Genomic DNA, 24,665 nt, shown 5'->3' with positions numbered 1-24,665 from the left:
CTTGGATTCTATGCATTGGAATTCTTCGTGAGCTCCAGGCAGCACACCAGACCAGTTAAATCAGAATCTGACCGGAGTGGCATAGAGTAGGATGGGGATGTAAAACTTGGATATCAGAATTTCTTAAAGCTTCCTGGTGAGTCCAGTGTGCTTCCAACAAATGGAACCACTGCTGTAGACAATCAAAAATGCAAGTGAGAGATTAAGCTCAGGAAAATGTAATTAATCTGAAGTGGCAATTAACGTCATGCTCCCTGAACTGTATGTGCCACCTTTATTTTACTTATTTACTTATTTATTTATTTTTCTTATGTGGTGCTGAGGCTTGAACCCAGTACCTTTCACATGCTAGGCAAGTGCTCTGCCACTGAGCCACAACCCTGGTCCCTATATCAATTTTTTTTTTTTCTCTTTTGATGCTGAGAATTGGACCTAGAGCCTTTTGCATACTGAGTACATTCTCTGTCACTGAACTGTATCCCTAGTCCCTGTGTGCAACTTTAATATCAACAGCAAAATCTATGGAATTACCAGAACATAATGATTTGTAATTTGCCTTTATCTGTGAACCAATAATAAAAGATTATATAATCACCAGAACTCAAAAATTTGGTATTAGGATCAATTATGCATACTTCCATATAAATTGGCATTGATTTGGGGTGGGGGAAGTCTGCTAAAAAAAATTACCTTTGTAAGCCACAAGTTTATTGAAAGGAGCACTGACTTAAAAGTTTGGGAACTTATAGCTGGGTGTGGTGGTACATGATTGTAGTCCCAGCAATTTAGGAGTGGAGGTGAGAGGATCACAAGTTGAAGGCTAGCCTCAGCAACTTAGCAAGACCTTGTCTCAAAATTAAAAAATTTTAAAGGACTGGTGATTTAGCTCAGTGGTAAAGTATCCCTGGGTTCAATCCCTAGTATACCCCCCAAAAGGGATTGGGGGAGATAGAGTTTGGGAACTTCTCCCCTAGTGAGAAGCTCTGCTGTGTTACTTTGCACCAACATACTTAATTACACTTTATAAAGTGAGGCCATTGAACTGGAGATGTTCACCAACTTATTTACTGAACAAGTTGGATTGCCTACTGTGCTCTGGGAAAGGATGCAGGGATGAACAGAATGTAGAACATGTCCTTGAAAAGTTCACAGAGTGCAGACACATGTGCAGAATGTGTAAGTATAGCCAGGGGTAAATGTTCAAGGAATTAAGGAAACAGAAGCACTTCACCTGTTTTCAATATTGCAATAAACACTTATTGCCTTTTCAGCAATGATTCTTTGTAAGCCACCTTTGCAGCTGAGGCATGAACATGTGACCCATTGCTGGTCAGTGAGACCAGAGAAGTCTGAGGACAGTTTTCCTTGTGGAAGTTGACATTCCTTGCTGTCTTATTTTATGGGGACAGAGACTTGGCACTGTAGAGGCCTTGAGACTTTGAAGGCTTCAGAACAAAGGACTTCATGCTGGAGCAGCCAAAAAGAAAAGTGGAAAGAGCCTGGATTCTTGATTTTAACATTGAGCTACTAAATCCTAGAACCTTTTTATGGACTTATTGAGATAACAAACATCCTTACTTTTTTGAACCCTTGCTGCTTTAAGAGTATTCTGTGGATCAGCCATGTCAGCATCAACTGGGAGGTTATGGTTAGGAATGCAGAATCTCATACCCCTCTTCAGACCTGCTATGTCAGAATTTGCACTTTAATCATTACCAGGTGACTGCAGTGCACATTAATGCTTGGGAAGCACCAGTTTAAACTACTTTTGAGTGTTCTGTAATATGAAGTTAAAACATCCTTACTAATACAAATACTTTTTGGATTGGCCAGGTGCCATTTTTTTTTTTTTTTTTTTTTTTTAAAGTAAGAAGATACCTGACCAGGAAGATGTAGAAAGTTGCAAAAATTGTTATTCTCACTATAATGAAAACAGAATGGCTTACATCCAGCTAGTATCTGCCTTATTGTTCAGCATAGATAGTGAACCACATGTGTCTATTGAACGCTTGAAACTAATGAATTTTTAATTAATTTAAATAGTAACACATGTCTGGTAGCTACCATATTGGAGAGAGCAGCCCTAGAGTCAAAGTGAGACTCTTTTTCAACAGGTCTTTAGTGCTAGGAATGGTTCTCCAAGAACAGAAGCAATGGAGAGGAACTGAGAGAACATCCCCAAGGCATGAACTTTGAGCTGGGATATTCTTAGGGAAGGGCAGCAGATTTAGGAGAATCACTTCGAGACCATTCCCCCTTCACATGGTATAGAGCTGACAAGACAAACATGAGGTAAAAAGATCTTCCAACACAGAAAAAGCAGGGAGATTTTTATCTGTTTTAAAACATCTATCCAGTTATCCAGAAAACTGACAGTCAGGGGTGTTTGTCAGAAATCTCTCACAGTGCACTGGAAAGTAGACAGATGAGCAGATCTCCAGAATCTCTGCAGGTTCCTAATCCCAGTTTTTGCTAATGCGAAACTTCTGATCCTGTCCTCAAAATGTCTGAAACCAATGAGGAATACAATCAAACAGGAGTTGCACCGAGACCCAGATTGTACTACTTTCTGGGAGTAAATAATTTTTTCAGAAGAGTGTCATACAAAATGTTCAGCATGCAGTCAAAGATCTTAAATGAAGGCAAGAATATGTGCTCCAGAGGCAACCCAGATATTGCTGTTTTCAGTCAGGGACTTCAACTATGATAAAAATACCAAAGAAATCTGATGGAAAAGGTGCATAGCATGTGTGAAGATATGGGGAATTTTTAGCAGAGCCATGGAAGCAGTTTTGTCTTTAAAAAGACCCAAATGGCATCACAACCTGTGAGACAACTAAGAAAAAAGAACCAAATGGAAATGCTGAAAATAAGAAATATATATCAGGAATTAAAATCATTTAGACAGGCTTAGCAAAAAATACTTGACCAACCTTGGTCAAATTTGTGAGAGCACCCTGTATTGGGAAGGATTCCTATTTTAAACAAGAATCACACAGCTTTCATTGTACTAATTGTATGCTGACAAGCATTTCCTTGATAGAGTACTTCAGATTCAAAAGGCCACATGAAGGCTCATACACTTTCCTGGAAGTTTCTTGATTTAAAAAAAAAAAAAAAAAAAAAAAAAATAAGTACTTTAAATCCATACAGGCTTATCCAGGTAATTTGAGTTAGAATTTTCACCTGTCTTGGGAGACAAAACAGGCAACCTAGTCCCCAACTTGTGATAGTACATCTTGTTATGTCAGCTAGTGCTGTAGTTACACTGTTATTTTCCATTCACTTCATATTTTCAACTTGTGTGATATATGGTAATAAACATTGAGTTTTCACATAGTAGTAAAGGCTTTCAGTTTTGAGGGTGACTAATTTAACAGATAACCTTCTTAGTGTCCATTGATGCTCAGAGGAACAGTAATACCACTCAGAACATAGGGGAATTTCTTTGCAACTAGATATTAAATTTCTAGAGTCATGATTGCTTCTACCATTCCTCAAGCGACTGTAATAATTTGTTGCTTAAGAACAAGACATTGGGGCTGGGGTTGTGGCTCAGTGGTAGAGCACTTGCCTCGCATGCATGGGGCACACTGGGTTCGATCCTCTGCACCACATAAATAAATAAAATAAAGACATTGTGTCCATCTACAACTAAAAAAATCTTTTAAAAAAAGAGCAAGACATTGGATTTTTTTTTAAAGTTTCATTGAAGTTTTGTAGATTTTGCTTATTTCTTCATTTATTTATTGGTTCAATATTTATAAAGCAACTCATAATTACTCTAAAAAAGAGCCAATTTTTACTTCCTCAGGAGGGAAAATTTCTCAGTTATCTTTTCTTTCTAAGGTATAACCAGAGGATTGTCCTGGAAATTTAATAAACCCATATTAAAAATTTAACAAAATTACTGTGGATGTTAATCTTTTCCTTCAACTTCGGTTGCATATACTTTTAATATTTTCTAGAAGAAAGGTAAATGGTAATGAGTTAAATAACTGTAGTAGTGGAATTAATAAAGTGTTTTTATTTTATAGGAAAAATATTTATCCCCAAGCAAAAACCAGTACAGACTTTGACAGAGGAAAGTGTATCTGTTGATCCAGAATTAGAAGAAGCTTTGATGAGTGCTTCTGATACAGAATTGTGTGATCTTGCAGGTATCTCCTAAAACAAATTTGTCATTAAGCACCTGGGGTGGGGAGGGACCACAAGGACATACCAGTATACATCCTACAAATACTTGCTTTGCCTAACGACCTGCTGTAGAGCAGTAGCCACATATTTGGCTTTGTATTTTACACAACAATCTGACATGCAGATTGTTCTCATATATTCTCAATAGTGAAGTGTTTACACTAAAAGGATTTATGTTTGACATCTTGTCCTATGTTGCCATATTTGAAAGTTTTTATGAAAATCTTTCATCAGCTGGTGCTGGGCTAGAAGTTGTCTCCTCTAAAAACTGAAAGAGTTTGAAACATTCTGGAATGACTGTTATTTTCACCATTGTGATTTTCTTATATAGACCAATGAAATCTCTGCCCACCCACCCATGCAAATACCCATTTTCCTCAACAGAAAAGGCTGACACATGGGGAGATCTTAGTACCAAATAATGCTAGTAAAGTAGTAATGATGGTTTGAAAGTAGTAATGATGGTTCACTAGGATGAACCTTGGAAAAGGAAATTTGAAGTGTGGTTTCACAGAGCACATGATTTATTCCTTGAGGGACTGAGGACTGGTGGATTTGTAAATGGTACATTCATCAGAGTGGAATGGGCCAGGGGCACACTGAAGCTTCTGTCTTATTTGTGCAAAAGGGCATTAAAAACTAAAATTTATTTTCAGAAGAATACTACTTTATTCTTTGAGAATTTAATAGTACTTCTGGTATTCTGATCATAGCTAAAATGCAAATGTAACTTAAATAACATGATTTTAACAAATATAAAAATAGCATAGATTAAGATGAAACCTTTTATAGCATTATGTTCCTGGGAAACTTATGAGACAAATGAAAGGAAAAATAGATCATTTCAATTTTCTCCTTTAGCCACCAGATGGAGCCAAGCATGGGTTTGCCTTAAATATGGTTAGACTGGCTCCAGCTGTGAGTCTGAATTTAAAAATGTGGGGTAATCTTAAGTTCAGAAATAGGAAGGAAAATAACAAGCGTATTTATGAGAATGAGATTGTAGGTGATTTTTAATCACTTTATCTCCTTTTTTACTGTGAAATTTGCATTTAGTTGAGTAAGAAAGTGTCCTAAAGTTAAAGTTCTTGATAGCAATTTCTGGTTGTAAGCCAAGTGTGTTGTGCAAACCTGAGTTCCACCTGCTTGGGAGATTGAGGTAGGAAAATCACTTGAACCCAGGAGACCAGCCTGCACAACATAGCAGAATTCTGTCTCCCAAAAAAAAAAAAAAAAAATTAAAGCAGATCAAAATAAAACCTAATTTTCTTTTTCTGTATTTACAGCTATTCTTGGGATGCATAATTTGATAACAAATACACAGCTCTGTGATATAGTGGGAAGTAGTAATGGTGTTGACAAAGGACATTTTTCAAGTGAGTACATAAAATGTTTTGTGAATTTCAATCCTTTACTAAATATATTGTTCTCCATGTATTTATATACTATATATTATATATATGTACTTGAAACAAAATTCCAGTTTGATGGTATTAGAGAAAGCCATTGAAAATAGAGTAATAAATACTTTATGCTTAATTTGTCAGCAAATGTAACAGGAACCACTGTCATCTCAGTAAATAATACTAATAGTAAGCAATATAAAAGCTAGTAGGCATGACCCTGGATGTCATTTGTCATTCAATCCCTGGAACCTCAAAAAGAAAAACAAAACCAAAAAACTAGTCAAACTTAGTTTTTATTGACATGTTATCATTGGTATTACTGATTTTTAAGATATCCAAAGCAGTTCAGACAAAGAACCAAAGAATCAAATTCAGGAAGAAACCACAAAAATATTCAGCCCCTAGTAATAAACCTTTCAGTCTGGCTTGAAATATTAAATGACCTAAAGCTTTTTAAAAAATTCACTTATAGGGTGATCTTAAATTCTCAAGACAATACATGATTTGTAGCACTTTTAAATAGTACATAAGGGGGCTGGGGATATAGCTCAGTTCGTAGAGTGCTTGCCTGTCAAGCACTGGGTTCAATCCCCAGCACCACCTAAGAAAAAAATTAAGTAAATAAATAGTACATAAGGGTAAGAAATAAAAATGTCTCCATCCAAAGTCATTGTACCTACTCCTCCTCTTCCACCATCCTGTTAACAATTTGGTATATACCCTTCTAGACTTTGTACTATTTATACAAATGTATATGTGTTATATATAATATTAATTGATTTTTCTTGGGGGGTGGGTTGTTTGTTTTTGGTAAAAGTGATATAAATATTCCCTGCAACTTAGTATTTCAGTAATAATGCTATTGGCTTGTGATCCTCCTGATTCAGCCTCCCAAGCTGCTAGGATTGCAGGCATGCGCCACTGTACCTGGTTTGATAAGCTTCAATCACCACCTATGAAGCATTCTTGCAAAACAAAACACAACAAAGCCCTGCACCTGAATCTGATCAAGCCATGGACTGAACAGAAACAAGGGAGACAGAAAAACATAAAATAACACCATGGGGTTACAATAAGCTGCTGTTAAATAAGTGTGTGTGTGTGTATGTATGAGACAGAGGGGGTGAGTGTATGTGTATGTACAAGTAATGTGTGCATACATTCTCAATCAACTCAGTCAAGGCTTGCTCTTGTCATTTATTACAGATGTGGTGAAAGGTGAAAAGATTCTTCCAGCATTTGATGAGCCACCAAATCCAACCAACGTTGAAGAGAGTTTAAAGAGAATTAAAGAAAATGATGCTTGTCTTGTTGAAGTTAATTTGAATAACATAAAGGTAAATGTGTTAAGCAGACAATAAAGTTGTTTTATATTGCTTTGAACCAGTTGAACCTAGGATGACAAGGCAATTTTGATATAGCAGTCTAATTCTACTTCAAGGTAAAATTTTTGCTCCTAAGCATGCACCTATATTATAGGTTCCTTCAAATTTTAGAAATTAAAGTATTATAGAATAGTATTTTTTACTCACTTTTAAAAAAGTTTATCACATAAAAATGTAAACCTAAAGACTATCGGTAAATCTCTCTGACCTTTAAAGTACTGCCTTCTTTGAAGAACTTCAGCCTTTGGGGTTTGTTTGTTTTGTGATACTGGTCATTGAACCCAGGGCCTTGTACATAGGAAGCCAATGCTTTACCTCTGAGCTACATCCCCAGCTCCATTGTTGTTTTTTTAAGATGTTGTTTGTATGTGGTAAAATTCTCCCTTTCAGTTTACAGCTCTGAGTTTTGACAAGTACATACTATTGTATGACCACCCCAAAAGTAAAATGTAAAATATGTCTGTCACCTCAGAAATTCCTCATACCTCTTTGTAGTCATTCTCTCCCCACAACTCAGCCTGACAACCACCGATCTGTTTTCTTTCTCCATAATTTTGCATTTTCCAGAATGTCATGTAAAAGGAATCATATAGGATGTAGCCTTTTGGGTCTGACTTTTTCACTTGGCATAATGCATTTAAGATTTGCCAATTATTACAAGTATCGGGATTCTGTTCCTTTATTGCTGAGCAGCATTCCATATGGATACGCTGTAGTGTGTTTATTCATATGGGTTGTTTCCAGTTGGGAATGATTACATATAAAACCACAATACATGTTCTCACGTGAACATGTTTTTTATTTCTCTTGGGTAAATAATCAAGAAACGGGGCTTTCTGAGATCTTACTGGTTTTTAAACAATGCAACTCTTCCTTGGAGTAAGGAAAGAAGAAATGAGTTAGGAAAGAGGGCCTTGGAGAAAACCAATATCTTATTGATCACTAATTGTCAGATTTTTTAAAAATATTTTTTTGTTGTGGATGAACATGATACCTTTATTTTATTTATTTTTATGTGATGCTGAGGATTGCACCCAGTGCCTCACACATTCCAGGCAAGTGCTCTACCACTGAGCCACAGTCACAACTCTGATTTTTTTTTTTTTAATTCACTCCCTGTATCTCTCTGTCTCTAAGTAAAGATTAATAATCTAAAGACTACAAGACTATAGGGACTTGAAATCTTGATTGCCCACCAGAGAAATCAGTGCTTTTTTGTATTTTTCCTCCTTCAGGTAATGTAGGTAGGGTTAACCTCTCAAATCTAAACTCAGCAACTGAAAGTAGTATGTCATCTGCCTCAGAAATCATACTAGGTGGAGATGGACTCCCACATCTCTCTTCTTAGAGAAAAAGTAGATCTATTTTTGGATGATCAGGGGTTGGCTTCATATACTAAAAACAATTAAAAATAGAATGGTGAATTCTTTTAACTGAAGTTCTAGAGAAATAGTGGTATCTACTCTCCTTTGAGCCAATAGTTTCTGCAAATGCACTAATATGGAGAAGTTACATAGAGATGGAGGACACTTTTATTTTCATTTATAAACTAACTGTTGTTTTATAATTTCTGAGTATCTTTTAAAGCAAAAAGTAAGTACTAGTGTATTTAATTAATGGACTAAATTTAAATGGACTGAAAGTTAAAATATAATACGTTACATGTTATTGTCTTTCAAGAATATCCCAATTCCAACTTTAAAAGACTTTGCAAAAGCTTTGGAAACCAACACACATGTGAAATATTTCAGTCTTGCAGCCACCCGGAGCAATGACCCTGTTGCTGTTGTAAGTATACTACTATTAAGAATATTATAGTTATGCATACATACCTGGATATGTTACAGTGGGGTCAAACTGATTTTATAAACAAGATTTAGTTCCTTTTTTCAATTGATATTTTAGCTCACTATTAGGCAATTCGTTATTTACTACCTTTTTGTGTTCATTTTTTCCTGCATTTCCTTCCTGTGAACTTTTAAAACCATAAACAGGGATTGGGGTGTAGCTCAGTGGTAGAGTGCTTGCCTGCCATGTGCAAGGGTCTGGGTTTGATCCCCAGCACTGCAAAAACAAAAATATAAATGGAATTATGCAATATATAATGTTCTGTAACATGATTTTTCACTCAGCAGTTATGTTAGAGATCTTTTCATCCTAGCACATAAAACCCTACTATATTCTTTTAACATCTACAGAGGATTTCATATATGAATTTGTATTCTTTTTTTTTTTTTTTTTTTGCTTTTTCTGTGTCTGTGGAGATGAACATGTGGCTTTTGTTCTTTATTAATATGGTATATTAACACTAATTAATTTTTGTATATTAAGTCAGCCTTGCATTCCTAGGATAAATCTTGCCTGGTCATGGTATGAACCTTTTCCTGTACTTTGCTTTGGGACTATCACTCCCTTCGATTCTTCTCTAACCTCACTAGGTGATTTCAGGTCCCTGCACAAGGTTCCTCCTCATCCCCAACCTTTAAAGGCCTGGAATGGTCCAGGCCTTCACCTTTATCGTTCTTTTCTCTTTTTGCACCTTCCTAGGTGGTCTCCATTTCATCACTGTATGTTGACTATGTATGCTGATGACTCTCAGTATTGTTGCCTCCAGTTTGTACCTCTCTCCTGAACTCTATACACACGTCCACCTTCCTATTCAGCAGCTTTACTTGGATATCTAATAGACATCTACATCACAGTCACAAACCAAACTCCTACTTTATCCCATGCCTGCTTTTCTCACACTTTTGTACTTAAATGGCAATTTAAATCTGCTTTCTCAGGCAAAACAAAGAAATCATCCTTGACATCCCTTTCTGACAGCCTTAAACATACATTCAGTACTATCTTCAAAATGTTTTTAGAATCCAACCCCTTCTTTTTTTCTTTCTTCTTCCTTCCTGCCTTCCTTCCTTTCTTTCTCTTTCTTTCTTTCTATTCATTTATTTATTTTGGTACTAGGGATTTAACCCAGGGGCACTCTACCACTGAGCCACATCTCCATCCTTTTTTATTTTTTTATTTTTGAAACAGGGTTTCCATAAATTGCTTAGGGCCTTGCCAAATTGCTGAGGCTAGAAGTGGTTGGATTCTAGGTGGCATGGTGGCACACACCTATAATCCCACCTAAATTGCTGGGATTACAGGCATGCACCATCTTGCTTGGCTAGAATCCAATCACTTAACCATTTTAAATACTACCCTAATCCAAGCCACCATCTTTTTTCTCACCTGGACTCTTACAGGAGCCTCCTAATTGAACTACCTCTGTCTTACCCACTGCAAAGCCAGTTTTTTACACAGCATCAGAACTTGATGATTTTAATTGAGTTAGATCATTATATATACATATATATTATTATGGGTATATATATCAGATTATTATATATGTAGATCATTGTGTTTATATATATACACATACAACACATATATGTGCACACACTGAAAGCTCTCCAACAGCTTTGCATCTCACTAAAATTAAAAATCAAAATCTTTCGATTTTAAAAGGCCTTATATGAACAAACATATCTCCTTTACTTTTCCTTTCTTTCTTTCCTTCAGCTCTAGTCATTCTTTCCTTTCCTCATGCATACTGTGCCTGCTGCTAGGTCAGGTTCTTTTCATGTGTTTGTTCTGCCCCGGACTTACTTCCTAAGATAATCCACAGTTTTATTTCATGGCTTTGAGTCTTCTGGTTAAGACTCTCGCTGGATATCCTATATAAATAGCAAGCTCATCCCTACCCCTGAGATGGCACTCCCCTCAACCCTACTTTGTCTTTTTTGTTTTTATCATCCTATATTACATTTTACACCTACTAGTTTGTTATCTGTATCTCCCCTTGAGAATGAAAATTCATCAGACAGGAACTTCTGTGTTTTATTTCTGCATCTCCATAGCAATACTTACCTAATAATAGGCCATCGTAATATTTAAGTAAATGTATTACAGATGGTTAAGGGATTTGTTTCAGGCCATATAACTAATTCTTGCCAATAGGAAGTACAGGTGCATAGATGTTTGCCCCCAGCTCTTTCTAGTATCCCCGCCCCTTGTGTTGCCTCTTCTTAAACCTGACTTTAAGGTTGATATTACCCATATTTTCTGGAGTTTAATTTTGCTCTTAATCCCTCTGTCAGCTATTTTATATAAATTCAGACACATACCCTCCTCTCTCTTTTAATCCTTCCTTCCTACCACCACCCCTGACTCTGTCTCCTCTTCTGCTTACAGGCTTCTATTAATTAATCAGTGTTGGGTTTATTAAGCACTGAGCAGAATGCCTAGTATTGCCTCATTTCATGTGAGAAATTTAATGGAAGCAGAGTTAAGACAGCATTCCTTGAGGAATTTAATATCTAGTTAGCCCCTTCTTCTCCATAGTCTTTGTGCTCTTTCAGTTCTAGTTATCTGTGGTCTTTTCTGGTCTTCTGCCTTGGAAATTAATTTAGCCCATTCTTCCCCCCAGTTTGGCTTCACAGTGATTCATCTGCAGCAGAACACAGCTGCAGTAAGAGAAGATACTGTAGAAACATTGATGAAATTATTTCTACACAGAAACTGAGAGACATAGGAGAAAGAAGCATGAAATAACATAAGTGAACATGAGATTGTGAATAGGAATAGAAAATTACATATGACAAAAAAAAATCTGAAGATTATAACAAGGTCATGTGACAAGTAGAAAACACGTGAGACCTATGGAATTTTGTGTCAGGCTGAAACTAACGAGAAACACAAAGGCAGTTATGATAACTCATGTACTTATTTATGGCATCTGGAATATATAATAGGTGCTATCAAATTTTAATCTCCAAATATTTTGTTGAATTTCTAGGCTTTTGCAGATATGCTGAAAGTAAATAAAACTTTGAAGAGCTTAAATATGGAGTCCAACTTCATTACAGGAACTGGGGTTCTGGCACTGATTGATGCTTTAAGAGATAATGAGACCCTGGCAGAGCTTAAGATTGACAATCAGGTCAGTGTTGTACAATAGCTACAGTCCACACTGCGTAGGACTTGGGAACTTGGTGGGGGAAAAGGGGTGGGACTGAAGGGGATAAAAGGACATTTGGAGCATCCAGAATATTAATATATATAAAGATGTTTACCAAGCAACTCTCCCGAGTCATTTAAAGAGAATTGAGAAGGGTAGCTGTTTTGAACTGAAAGGGTTTATACATGTGACAATCTGTCCTTCATTTTTTTTTCAGCTCTCTGGTAGTAAGATCAACATTGTAGACTTTTGTGTCTATAATGTGTCACAATCCCAAACACACAGTAGATGAATAGAATATGTTAAATGAAAGAACAATGCCATACATGGTAGCACACACCTTATAATCCTAGCTACTCAGGAGACTGAGGCAGGAGGATCACAAGTTCAAGGTTAGCCTCAGCAACTTAGGGAGACCCCCATTTCAAATTGGAAAAAAAAAAAAGAGCTGGGAATGTAGCCTAGTGATAGAGTGTTAGTCGTAGAGTGGGTTCAGTCCGCAGTACCATTAAAAAATGAAACAAAATTTCTAATATGCAGTGACCCTGAGGGCACAGTCTGTCTGGCTAAGTAAGTACAGTGATGGTAGTTGATGCTGGGGTCACCCACATCCAGATGAACTTTTTAAAGAGGCAGAGAGAAATATACATGTCAGAAATGCTTCCATCCAGGGTGGCTACTAATTTTTTTTTTTTACTTTGAAAAATAACTGCCCAAAAAGGAAAACCCATACCCATGAACAATCACTCACATTCATTGCTCCTACCAGTCCCTGGAAACTGGTAATGAGGTTTCTGTCTCTATGGATTTGCCTATTCTGGGCAGTTTATACAAATCAAATTATGCAATATATGGTTTTCTGTGAGTGGTTTCTTTGACCTAACATCTCATGTTCTGAAGGTTCATCCATGCTATAACTTGTATCAGTACTGCTTTCCTTTTGATGGGCGAATAAAATTCTATTACATTTTAAGTGTTTTTATTTTTTAGTTAATAAAAACAATGCCACATGACCATTCATGTAAAAAATTTTGTGTGAACATTAGGTTGCATTTCTTTTGGGCACATACCTATGAGTAGAATTTTTTGAATAGTATGGTAATTCTGTGCTTAACTTTTCTAGCAGTTGCCAAATGGTTTTCCATAACAGCTGTAGAATTTTACATTCCTACCAAAAATGCTGGGTGAGGGCAGTTCCCCGCATTATTCTTGCTATTGTCTTTTTTTTTTTTTTTTTTTGACAGGGTCTTGCTATGTTGCCCAGGTTTGTCTCAAACTTCGGAGAGCTTTAAGCACTCCTCCCATATCAGCCTTCTGAGTAGCTGGGACTACAGGTGCACACCACCATACCATGTGCTTATACTCTTTTTCATCATATTCATCTTCATGGATATGAGATGGTATCTCATTATGGAATCCACACTTTTTTTTTTAATGTCTGTATGATCATATACTGATCTTTCAAAATTTTGTTTCTTACTGGGTGCAGTGGTTCATACTTGTAATCCCAGCTACTCAGGAAGTCTAAGGTAGGAGAATCACAAGTTTGACGCAAACTATGACAATTTAGACCTGTCTCAAAATAAAAAAATTAAAAGGGTTGGAGGTGTAGCTGAGTGGTAGAGTGCCCCCGGATTTAACCCCCAGTACTGAAAAAAACAATTTTTTTTGTTATTTCTTATGTTAATTGCAGGAATTGGAAAATTTAAAGAGACCAACAGTCACCTTGTGTTTGAATATCTTAGTCTTGATTTAAGAAACATTTTGATCTAGTTTCTTTATACTAATATTTATTTATAATTCTTCCAGAGGCAACAGTTGGGAACAGCTGTAGAATTAGAAATAGCCAAGATGCTTGAGGAAAATGCAAATATCCTTAAGTTTGGGTATCAGTTTACACAGCAAGGACCTCGAACCAGGGCGGCTAATGCTATAACAAAAAACAACGACTTAGGTAAGACATTTGAACTGTAAAATCAAGTTTCTGAATTATATTATTAAGCTAATAGATTGGGGGAACATCTGTTTTTGTTGTTTTTTTTTTAATTTTATTTTTTTTAATTTATTTTTATTGTAAACAAATGGGATACATGTTGTTTCTGTACATGGATTAATAGCATACCATTTGCATATTCATACATTTACATAGAGTAATGATGTTTGATTCATTCTGTTATTTTTTTTCCTCCCCCCCACCCCTCCCACCTCTCTTTTCCCTCTATACAGTCCCTCCTTCCTCCATTCTTGCCCCCCTCCCACCCCCCATTATGTGTCATCATCCGCTTATCAGTGAGATCATTCATCTTTTTGTTTTTTTCTAAAATAAATTTTAACAGAGAAATTACTGGTCCATTGTTTCTAAAATCTACATAGTCCTTTTTGTGCTGATTGAGTTAAAGTTTAGCTAGGCTGCAGTGTTGGATTAGTGATAAATCAGTTTCTTGTGACACATTAAAGGAAATTTTATATGAAACAAATATTTCATTCTCAGATACAAATATTTCAGTACAGTCAAGGTTCTTCCCTTTTTATAGAACAGACCCAGATGGAAACTCAGTCTCAGATGATGAAATACAGAATAATTATAGTTTTACCCCAAGCTGTAAAGTCACTGATGTGTAAATGTTTGCTGCACTTGCTAGTCTTCTTAACAAGGTACCATTTGTTTTCCCACTGCACACAGCTGGGACAGCAGTCTCCCTTTCTTTCATGTTTCTGTTTCACTGCTAAGGCTTGTGGTTTCTGTTTGAAATAAACTTTCCAGCCACAGCTGAATTAAAGAATTTATTGCTCATAATTTTGTTTGTATGTTTCCAAAAAGTGACTCTTCTTTTAAGTTATGGTATATGGTATTAAAGTATTTTAAAAGATGCATTTTATAAAGAATTAAAATCAAATTTCTCAAAAGGAGTTAACATTTCAAGGTGATATAATTTTGTTAAACCTCAGCCATATTTGAGTTTGTATTCTTTTAAGGTTTCTGGAACAGATCCATTCCTTTAATCCAGATCACCATGAAAAGGAAGAACATTCAAACCCTTTCTGTCCTTTGTATGACTATAGTTTCCAAAAGGAAACTTTAGCCACTTGCATTTAAAGAAAAGGGGGATGGTATATTTTGGTAGATTGTTGTTTCTAGATATAATTTGCAAAATCATATTAATTGTTTTAGTATTTAGTTTCCATTTTTTCCTCCAGGTATTTAAGTTTGCATTTGATAGAGCAGTGTTTCTCAAGTCTGGCTGAACTTCATAAATAATTGGAGACCTTTAAAAACATATACATTATTGGCTTTCCTTCTGTTTGGGAAGTAAAGGACTTGAGCATTCAGATGTTTAATAACTATTCCAACTGATTATGTAATAGGGAGTTCACATTAAGTGAAACCCTGGCTTGTTTCTCCAGCGATAAGTGGCTATTGGGTTTCGCTTCTGTCATTGTTGTATGTCATTGAGCAGATGTGCCTTGTGTACCGTCACAGCTTTTGTCATACTTTCTAAGTCTCTTTTACTGAGTAAATCAGTTCTACTTCATTGAAATAGTCTGTTTTCAAACACCAAGTTTTTTGAGGTAGGGACCATGTTGTTGGCAGAGGCCATGTCCAGATGTTGAATCTTAAAATCACATCTGACATATAGCAGGTTCTTTTTAAAAATTAATTAAGTGAATAAGTAAGGAGGCAAAATTTATCTTTGCTCAAAGTGATAATTTTCTGGTAACCAGATGACCATAAACTAAGCCACAAGTATCCTCCATTTTTCTTGTCCTCTGAAACTATCTTAACAAACCCAGTACCATCAACAAATTTGTATCCCTAACCGTTTTTGTCACCTGTGTCCTTCCCAGCAGGCAGGTAATCCCAGCAGCTGTCCTCAGGAACTGCACAATGAAAACCCTTAAGTGTCATATTGGGAAAACAACCTTTGCAAGGGCTCAGCAGTTGTGCTCTTTCTGACAGACCTGTTACAACAGACACTTACCCAAATTTCTGTAGGGAAAAAATGTCTTGTATTAGAGTAAGGAGATTTTGGCAGATGAAAAATGAGGGGAGCAGAAGAAAACTATTTCTTGGGCTACCTTATGTAGACACTGAACAGTTTAATTGTTCACAGCTGTGTGTTAAAGAAAATGAGGAGGCCATGTTGAAGATGAGGTCTGACACAAAACAGAATTGAGAGGAAGCAAACAGCTTTGTGCTGGGAGCTCTCCAGACTGTACTCATGCTGTTTCACTCTGATCCCAGCTAGGTTTGCATACCTGGGTCTCAGATGTGAAAGGACAAGGAGGACATTTCTGGAGTAAAAGTCATCAAGTTATTTATATGCTGAGAATGACCCATAGATTTTGAGAACTAATTCTCATAACATCATGTGGGTCCAGAATAAACTTTCCATAAGTACTTTTTGAATAAATACAGAAGTAATGTTAGCAGATTAAGCAGCAGAGTTGGTGGAAGATAATAAAATTAGATTTCTTGGATTTTATGTGGGAGGCATTTGAGAACATTTTAGGCCTCTGGATGCATGATTAACCCAGTACTTAAAAAAACATAAAACTATTTCTATTACTCTTAGAGAAAATAAGTTAGTTAGAACTTGTAATTGCTTACTGATGAAATATTAAGAGTTTATATCAGTGGGGTGGGTTTTGGAAAGAAAGTAGACCAGGTCCATAGAATTGCTACTCGGGTAATATTTAGCAGCCTGTCATCTAAAGAATAAACTGAGCAATTGCTGAAAGGTAACAACTGAGTACCAGGTGAGAAAGAAGAATCAGAGTGGCTCTTACCCATCACCCTCTGCTGCATCAGCACTCTGCAGCCTCCTGGTCATCCCCTCTCAACTTATTTTTTTCCCAGCCATACACTCTGATCTTTGCCTATAGATGAAGGCTGAACATCTGAAGACTGTATCTTCTGACAGTGCAGATCTCAGCCGCTGATATGTAGTAACTCAAAAAGAGCTATCCAGGAATGAGACTTAAAACTTGCACAGAATCTCTTGGGCATATTATTTTTCTTCAGCTTGCAAATTGGGCTATAGCAGGTCTTTGGTGTTCTGATTTTGATAATATATCTCTCTCTCTCTTGTTATTTTCTTAGTCACAGCTATTCATTGAAATAATTCTACCTACTCGCCATCTCTCCAGCTGAGAAGGTCACAGCTATAAAAGCAAAGAGGTTATATGGTATACATACAATATTCAGTTGAACCTTGAGCCTCATCCTATTTATCATCTTTACACTAGCTAACTACATAATCAGTTTTCTACACCTTTTTTGTTTGCTGTAATCTGTCCTATGATCTTGTTCATAACATATTTTTTGTAACATACATTTTAACATTTAAAATGGTCTGCTGATAATAGCCAAAACCTGCCCTAAAGAACTATCTGAATAACTTCTGGTTTTCAGAGAAGTATAAATATGAGCTAAGTTTGTATTTGGAAACTCAAGTCTCCTTTGGTTTTTTTTTTTTTTCCCTTATATGTTAGTAAAACTTAATCTTCATTACCATGGACTAAAATTAGAGTTGGGGCAAGCTTGAATAGATAAGTATTAAAATGTTCATAAGACCCTGATACTTTACTTGACTGGACAAGCTTTTGTACATGTCACTTGAATGTCTGGTACCATCTATTAAAGGCCAAAAACAAGCAGCAGTTAAAATAATGTCAGAGCAGCCAGTGTCAGTGGTCAGAAGGTCAGGTGTACCTATTGGCTAAAGAGTCAATTTACTACTTGCTTCCATGGACAGAAAACAACAAGAAATTAACAGACGAGTCTAACTTAATCAGAGAAACTTACTGAAAAAAGTAAAAACACATAAATATAGATCCTTTACAGTAGTCAAATTGCCTTTCCTCACTCTGGAAAAGTGACTGATGGGTCTCAAGTCCATCATGAAATCTTCTGTGGTGGATGATGAAGCTGAGTACTCTTCAATAAAGGCTTTCTATGTTCTCAAGTACTACACAGTGCAGCTTATTTAGTTCCTTTAGTTGCACATGGAGGTATAGATATTATTCTCCTGGTACACAGGATAAGTTGAGGCCTACAGAGGCTTAACTGACTTTCCAGAGAACATGCTACAGAAAAGTGATAGCCGTGATTCACACTCCATTTGCACCCACTCCAGAATCTGTGCCCTTTGTCCTCTCTAAGTAGGAGTCAGCTCCAACACTGAGTAGCACTGAAATGCTATTGGTGGCTGGTAGATGAGAGAGCATATAGCATGTTCCTGAAGCTGAAGACTTGTCCCTGCTGCTAGTAAGCATAGCTTGAGTGGTTTGGCATCATCCATCCACAAAGAGGCTGGGAGTCCTCAGATACGTACACCTACACTTTCTTTTCTTTTTAATTTGTTCTACTTGGTTATACATATGCACCTTTCTTGACTTCATCAGCTGAAGTAGTTGTCTGACCACTTTGGCACCAAAATTTATGTTACCCAGAACTGATCTTATCGCATTACCAGGGTTGAAATTTTCATTTTTTTTGCATTTGTTATTTCATCAGAACTCTCAACTGGCTCATTTTGTAGAAGAAAGAGAAGGGAAATTTAGAAAACAATAGCAAGTCACTTACCTTTAACAATGACAAAAATGCTTTTGGTATATTCTTTCAGACTAAGGGAAATACATTGTAGAATCTAACCACAAGAGCATGCAAATTGTTACTTTTAACACCTTCTAACCTCAGCTGTCTGAATGTCATTGCAAAATTTAATACAGTAACTTATTAATCGTTTTTTTAAACCTGGGTATACTTCCCCCCCACCAAGTACTGGTAATTGAACCCAGGGGCACTATATCACCAAGGATCATTCCACTAGCCCTTTTTATTTTTTGAGACAGAGTCTCACTAAGTTGCTGAGGCTGACCTTGAACTTGTGATCCTGCAACTCCAGACTCTCAAGTTGCTGGGATTATAGGCATGCACCACCACATCTGGCCTAGGTGTACATTTTTTCAGTAAACGGACGACTCAAATCTAATGCTAACTACTCTGTTTTAGATTTATAGTACTGCTGCTGTGTAAGCACAGGGTCATTGAGCTTAGGACACATCTTTTTTATTTGGAAGCCCCTTGGTTCTTAGCAGGTAAATAACAATGGTTAATGATGGGAAATTGTTTTTTTAATTAATGGTCATGTGAACTGGAGATGCACATTTCATTTTTGTACAACTAACAGAATTATACAGAAATTTGTTTGTTATAAGCAAGTTAATATTGTAGAAACTAATAGGGATTCCCTAAAATACTTTTCTTTTTCTCACAGTACGGAAGAGACGAGTTGAAGGAGACCACCAGTAAGTCCAATGAGGTATAATCTTTGGAAGATTTCAGAACTTCACCAAGGGCTCATGTTGGTGACATCAGATGTAAAATTTTTCTGGGTAGAAGGGAAAAAGACTGGAAATCTTTTTTTGTTTGTTGTTGTTTGGGTTTTTTTTTTTTTTTTAACTGCATTATTTTCCTATTTTAAGTTGTTATCAGTTTAAAATTGTAAAATCAATAGTAGCTAGACTTATATTTTGAAGCATTTCTACTTTCTACTACAATCAGTTTTAATTTAGCTTAATTAAATGACTTATAATGGGTCTTGGACCAAAAAAAATACAATTATAAATAAATAAGTTTCAGAAGTCATTTATGTAGGATAATTTGAGAACCAGTCTTTTAAATTAAAAAGGGACATTGCTGACATCAAAATTACAATTGCTCCTTTGAGGTATAAGGACTTAAAAGCTTTCTTTATTCTGTAACCTGGAGACTTCTCCATTTTTTAAGAATACATGAACGTGGCAAGGGTATATTTTTTTCCTTTTTAAGGAAACAAAATGCCAGGATTTTTAAATAGATGGCTTAAAATGTGGTGAAGTGTTCAGAAGCCAAAGCAGACCTCCAAGGAGAGACCTTCATAAAGTAAGTCCAGGTTACTGTACTTGTCTGATGCAGCTCGGCAACACCTAGGGATTTGTTTTTTTCAAACAAAATCATCAGCTGAGCCAGTGTTAACACACTTCGTTTAAAAATATAGTATGTCTTAAGTATTTTTTTGTTGGTTCTTTTTAGTTATAAATGACAGTAGAATTCATTTTTGACATAAAAAAAGCATGGAATATATCATGTTCTAGTTCAGACTCCAGGACCACCTCTCCTTCCCCTTCCCTCCCCCCACCCCCTGCTTCCTTCCCTCTCTTGGTCTTTCTGCCATTTACCCACAGTTATTTTTTTTAATTAATTCTTTGTGGATATACTTGATGGTGAGATTCACTGTGGTATATTCATGTATGTACATAGGAAGTTTATGTCAGATTCCTTTCACTGTCTTTCCTTTTTCCATCCCTCCTTCCCTTCAATCCCCATTTATGTCTGTTTATTACAGTTTTTCATTTTAACGTGGGCATTATTAAATTTTTATGAAAGCTAATCTAAAAAAAATCTGAGTAGAACAGCTGTTTTCTTCCCCCCTAAAAAGGCACACAGCCAACTCTCAGTTATTTAGGGTAAAATAAAAAAGAAAGCTGCTGCTAAACATGTGAAGTCACAGGTAACATGATGGAATTCAGGTCTAAGGAACTTGTAAAACAGCCACTTAAACTGATGGTTACTGTGAGTAAGTTAAAAATTGGCATGTGTATAAATTACTTGGTGTTTTGCAATATGGTAAGAATGGCATAGACAACATTTAATCACCACTACATGCTTTCCAGCCAAAAAGGAGAAGTGCTGATCTTCAGAATCTGATTTATATATGCTCCCTTTCATCTTGCACTTTTTCCATAATGTACAGAAATATTTTCTATATCAAAAGTGGTCTTTATTGCTGAGAGTATCAAGGTGAGCACTTGTGGCAAGAGGACAAGCATGAGACCACAAACCCCAGCTGTGCTGCAGGGTTTGAATTTGCATTCATGCCCTGTCCCAAGGCAGCCCTTTAGCAGGAGATAGCAGAGGGCCTCACACTTACAGAAGACTGGGAAGAAAGGGATCAGAAAAATATTGGCCTCAAAAGGCCTACCTGGATCATTTACAAAAAGATATTTCTGAGTAAGGGGAAGGTAGTTTGTCATTGTTAATTTTTTAAAACCCTTTTGAAGTTGAATCACAATATTATCTCATGATCTAGGCAGCAGCTTGTGTACTATAGTAATAAGCCTTCTTAACAGGCTAAATCTTCCCTTATAGGAACTGTGGTGTGTTTGCTTTTTTAAAAATCCGTATCCAGTATTTCAAAGGGGCCAAAGATTAACTTTGCACTATTCCCTTTCAGTTAAAAGCCACTGATTTTTTTTTTCCAAGTTAGAAAGGCTTCACTTGTTTTCTTACCTGTCTACCTCCCCCACCACCAGCCTACACTCTCTCTCCCTCTCCTCCTTTCTTCTTCCTTTTTTTCACATACAACTTTTGAATTGTACTTGATTTTATAAACTGTGCAATTCCAGCAAGGTTTGTAGTCAGACATGGAGCAGGTATCTAAGGCTGCAACAAAGAAATGGTCACTTAAACTTGTAGTCAGGCTTCCTCATTTGAGTTACCCTGTAAGTCAATTAATAAGTATGTTCCCCTCTCTCCCATAAGGTATTTTTGTTTTTAATATTGTTAAGGTGGGTCCCTAACTAGAATTTTGTATCATACTTATTGGAATATCTTTTTTACCTACTATTTATCAAAGTATGAGTAAGTTGAATATTTTGCTTATACCATTCCAGTTTTGTGCTATAATACATTTTATAATTGAAAATTTCTTTATAAATAACTTTAATATGAATACTTATCCAAGTGAATATGGAAATCTTTCAAGAATTGTAATTATAAGGGAGAATGACAGTGTTTACCTTGATCTTTAAAAATTTGGCTCCTTGCTGGGCATGGTGACTCCATGCCTATAATCCCAATGACTTGGGAGGCTGAGGCAGGAGGATCACAAATTCAAGGCCAGCCTCAGCAATTTAGCAAGGCCCTCAGCAATTTAGCAAGACCCTGTCTCAAAATAAAAAATAAAAAATCTTAGGCTGGGGTTATAGTTCAGTGGTAGAGCACTTGCCTAGCACAGGTGAGGCACTGGGTTTGATCTTTAGCACCACATAAAAACAAATAAATAAAATAAAGGAATTCTTAAAAAAAAAAAAAGTCTGGGGATATAATTCAGTGGTAAAGACCCCTGGATTCAATCCCCAGAACCCCCCCAAAAAAAAATCTGGCACCTTTTAACCTTTTATTAACTTTGGGTATTTCTAAATTGGTCTAACATTTTTATAGGAGAATAAATAAAATAGAGTTTTGAAATGATCTTGATTTTTAAGTCAGAGAATTTCTAAGATCTTAAGTTTTTTCATCTTATCAATTTCAACTTACATGTTTATCTAAAAGAATGTCCTTTGCATTTTTAAATTGCTATTTAAAACAAACTTTTAATTACCCTTTTCATAAAATGTTATATTCATATTTGTATGGAGTTCTATTTATCCAGGATGTCTATATGAAATTGTATGTATTAAAAACTCTATTTGTTGCCAATATTAATACTATGAAAATGGATTTTGGTGCTATATATTTGTAGCTAAAGTCTTGTTAAAGTCTAAAAAATAAGCAAGATACATTTTCCAAGGGTGCCACATCATTTAAAAGACCAAATAAACATTTGTGTTACATAATCTAGCAGATTGTTATCAATTTCAAGGAGAGTTTTCTTGGTCATTAAATAGCAAATTCTTGTTCTCTGAATCAGGTAACCCACTTGCTTTGTAAGAAGTATACTTGGGGAAAGTTACATAAATAGAACTTTGAAAATAATTTTCCAATTGATCAATTATCTGGTGTGTTTTCCTTTTCAAAGGGGATTCCACGATATAATAAAAATTGTAAAAGAAAAAAATGTTTTGATAAAATGTCAGTCCTGTTCTGTTGTACGTTATAACAACATTGATTGCCAATAAAATAAGACGAAGAGTTTGTGAAGTTTCATGAAATCTTACAGTTCCCAGGGCTATCTTACTTTCTCACTATAAAACCAGGAACCACTGTTACCTCCTAGCAGATCCAAGGATCATGCTTTCTCTGGAGTCCATGGACACTGCCATTCTCTGCAAGCTCAGTCCTGTCAGGCTTTGCTCCTGTACTACAGTGATGCTTCACTTTTGAACAGTACTGACTGAAAACATGACCCCCAAGAGAACCAAACACATGGACGGACTAGAGACAACTCCTGTTGCTACTGGCCAGACAAAGGATTTTGAGTTGTTGAATCTAAACATCTGTAGGACTGTCTTCTCTACCAGCTGATGCTGATTGTTGTTGTTTCTAGATAGCCCTCACTCTAAGACTTGCTTATCAAACAAATCAAACTCTTCCCTAATGCTTTTTTAAATTGAGAAAATATTATCTGTATGCAATGATTTTTATATTGTCATATTTTAATTTGGTCATTCTTTATCATTGATTTTTCTTCACTATAATTCAGTTCTATAAGTCTTCTATAAAATTGGACAATTTGGAATTTTTAATAATAAAACATTTATAACATTTTATTAATTTTAAACTCCAGCCTGCAGTTTGGTTATTCAGAGGGGCCAACCTTAGAGATTACCTAGGAAAAAAGACATTACTAAGTAAATTATTATGAGCCATTACCGTGTATTTAAGAAAGCCTTTGTTCATATGTAAAGAATTAGGCTGGGGTTGTAACTCAGTGGTAGAGTGCTTGCCTTGCTTGCCCGAGGGCCTGGGTTCAGTCCCCTGTACTACCAAAAGAAAGTGGGGTGGGGAAAAAAAGAATTGAACTTATGATACCTGCTTTAGAGGTTAGATAAAATCAAATTATAGGGACTGGGGTTGTGGCTCAGTGGTTAAGTGCTTGCCTAAGCATGTGGGAGGCACTGGGTTTGATTCTCAGCACTGCATATAAATAAATGAATGAAAATAAAGGTGGGGCTGGAGTCGTGGCTCAGTGGTAGAGCACTTGCCTAGCATGTGTGAGGCCCTAGGTTCGATCCTCAGCACCACATAAAAATAAATAAAATAAAGGTATTGTGTCCATCTACCACTAAAAGCAAGACATTTAAAAAATAATAAATAAAATTTTAAAAAAAAGTCTATCAACATCTAAAAATTAAAAAAAAAAGTAAATTATAACACTAGGAACCACCACCAGCCAAGTTTTGTTAACTATAACAAGTTTACACATTTTATTTAAGATTCTCCCACCTTAGAGTCTACATATAGAGGTTTTGCTCCCTTTCCTACAGACTATCAGTATTTTGGTTCAAAGTAACTAATTAGCATAAAATCTTTAGATATTGTAATTTATATATTTGGAATAATGTTTAAGAACAAATTCTAGTTTCCTTTTTTAAAATTTTTTAATTTTACTTGTTCTAGTTGGTTGTACATGATAGTATCTTGATGGGTATGTTTAGCAATTAAGTTTAAATTCCATCTCCATTTAAAGAAAGACAAGTGTGTTTTGTTGTTGCATTTTGTTTGTTATTATTTAGAGACAGGTCTCACTATGTTACCCAGGCTGGCCTTGCGCTCCTGGACTCAAGCAGTTACCACACCCTCTGAAAGATATGTTTTTGATTGAGTTGTTTCAAATTTTTAGATTTGTCTGCTTAGGAATTGTTTTTTAAAGTATGCACACAGGGGCTGAGGGTGTAGTTCAGTGAAAG

At 36.0% G+C, this 24,665-nt stretch overlaps 1 protein-coding gene across 1 annotated transcript in view; it reads left to right on the top strand.

The window, feature by feature from the left end:
* The window catches only part of Tmod3 (tropomodulin 3), an 81,483-nt gene extending 59,503 nt beyond the window's left edge, over positions 1–21,980 (top strand). Inside the window, exons 4-10 of the mRNA XM_047542081.1 lie at positions 4,038–4,160; positions 5,484–5,573; positions 6,810–6,940; positions 8,669–8,776; positions 11,829–11,972; positions 13,800–13,944; positions 19,271–21,980. Coding sequence (XP_047398037.1) covers positions 4,038–4,160; positions 5,484–5,573; positions 6,810–6,940; positions 8,669–8,776; positions 11,829–11,972; positions 13,800–13,944; positions 19,271–19,305 — 776 coding nt within the window. The 3' untranslated portion in view covers positions 19,306–21,980. The remainder of the gene's footprint in view (positions 1–4,037; positions 4,161–5,483; positions 5,574–6,809; positions 6,941–8,668; positions 8,777–11,828; positions 11,973–13,799; positions 13,945–19,270) is intronic.
* The last annotated feature ends 2,685 nt before the right edge of the window (positions 21,981–24,665 follow it).

Source organism: Sciurus carolinensis, chromosome 2, assembly GCF_902686445.1.
Source record: "Sciurus carolinensis chromosome 2, mSciCar1.2, whole genome shotgun sequence".
Taxonomy (NCBI): domain Eukaryota; kingdom Metazoa; phylum Chordata; class Mammalia; order Rodentia; family Sciuridae; genus Sciurus; species Sciurus carolinensis.
This window is presented reverse-complemented; position numbering and strand designations above follow the sequence as displayed.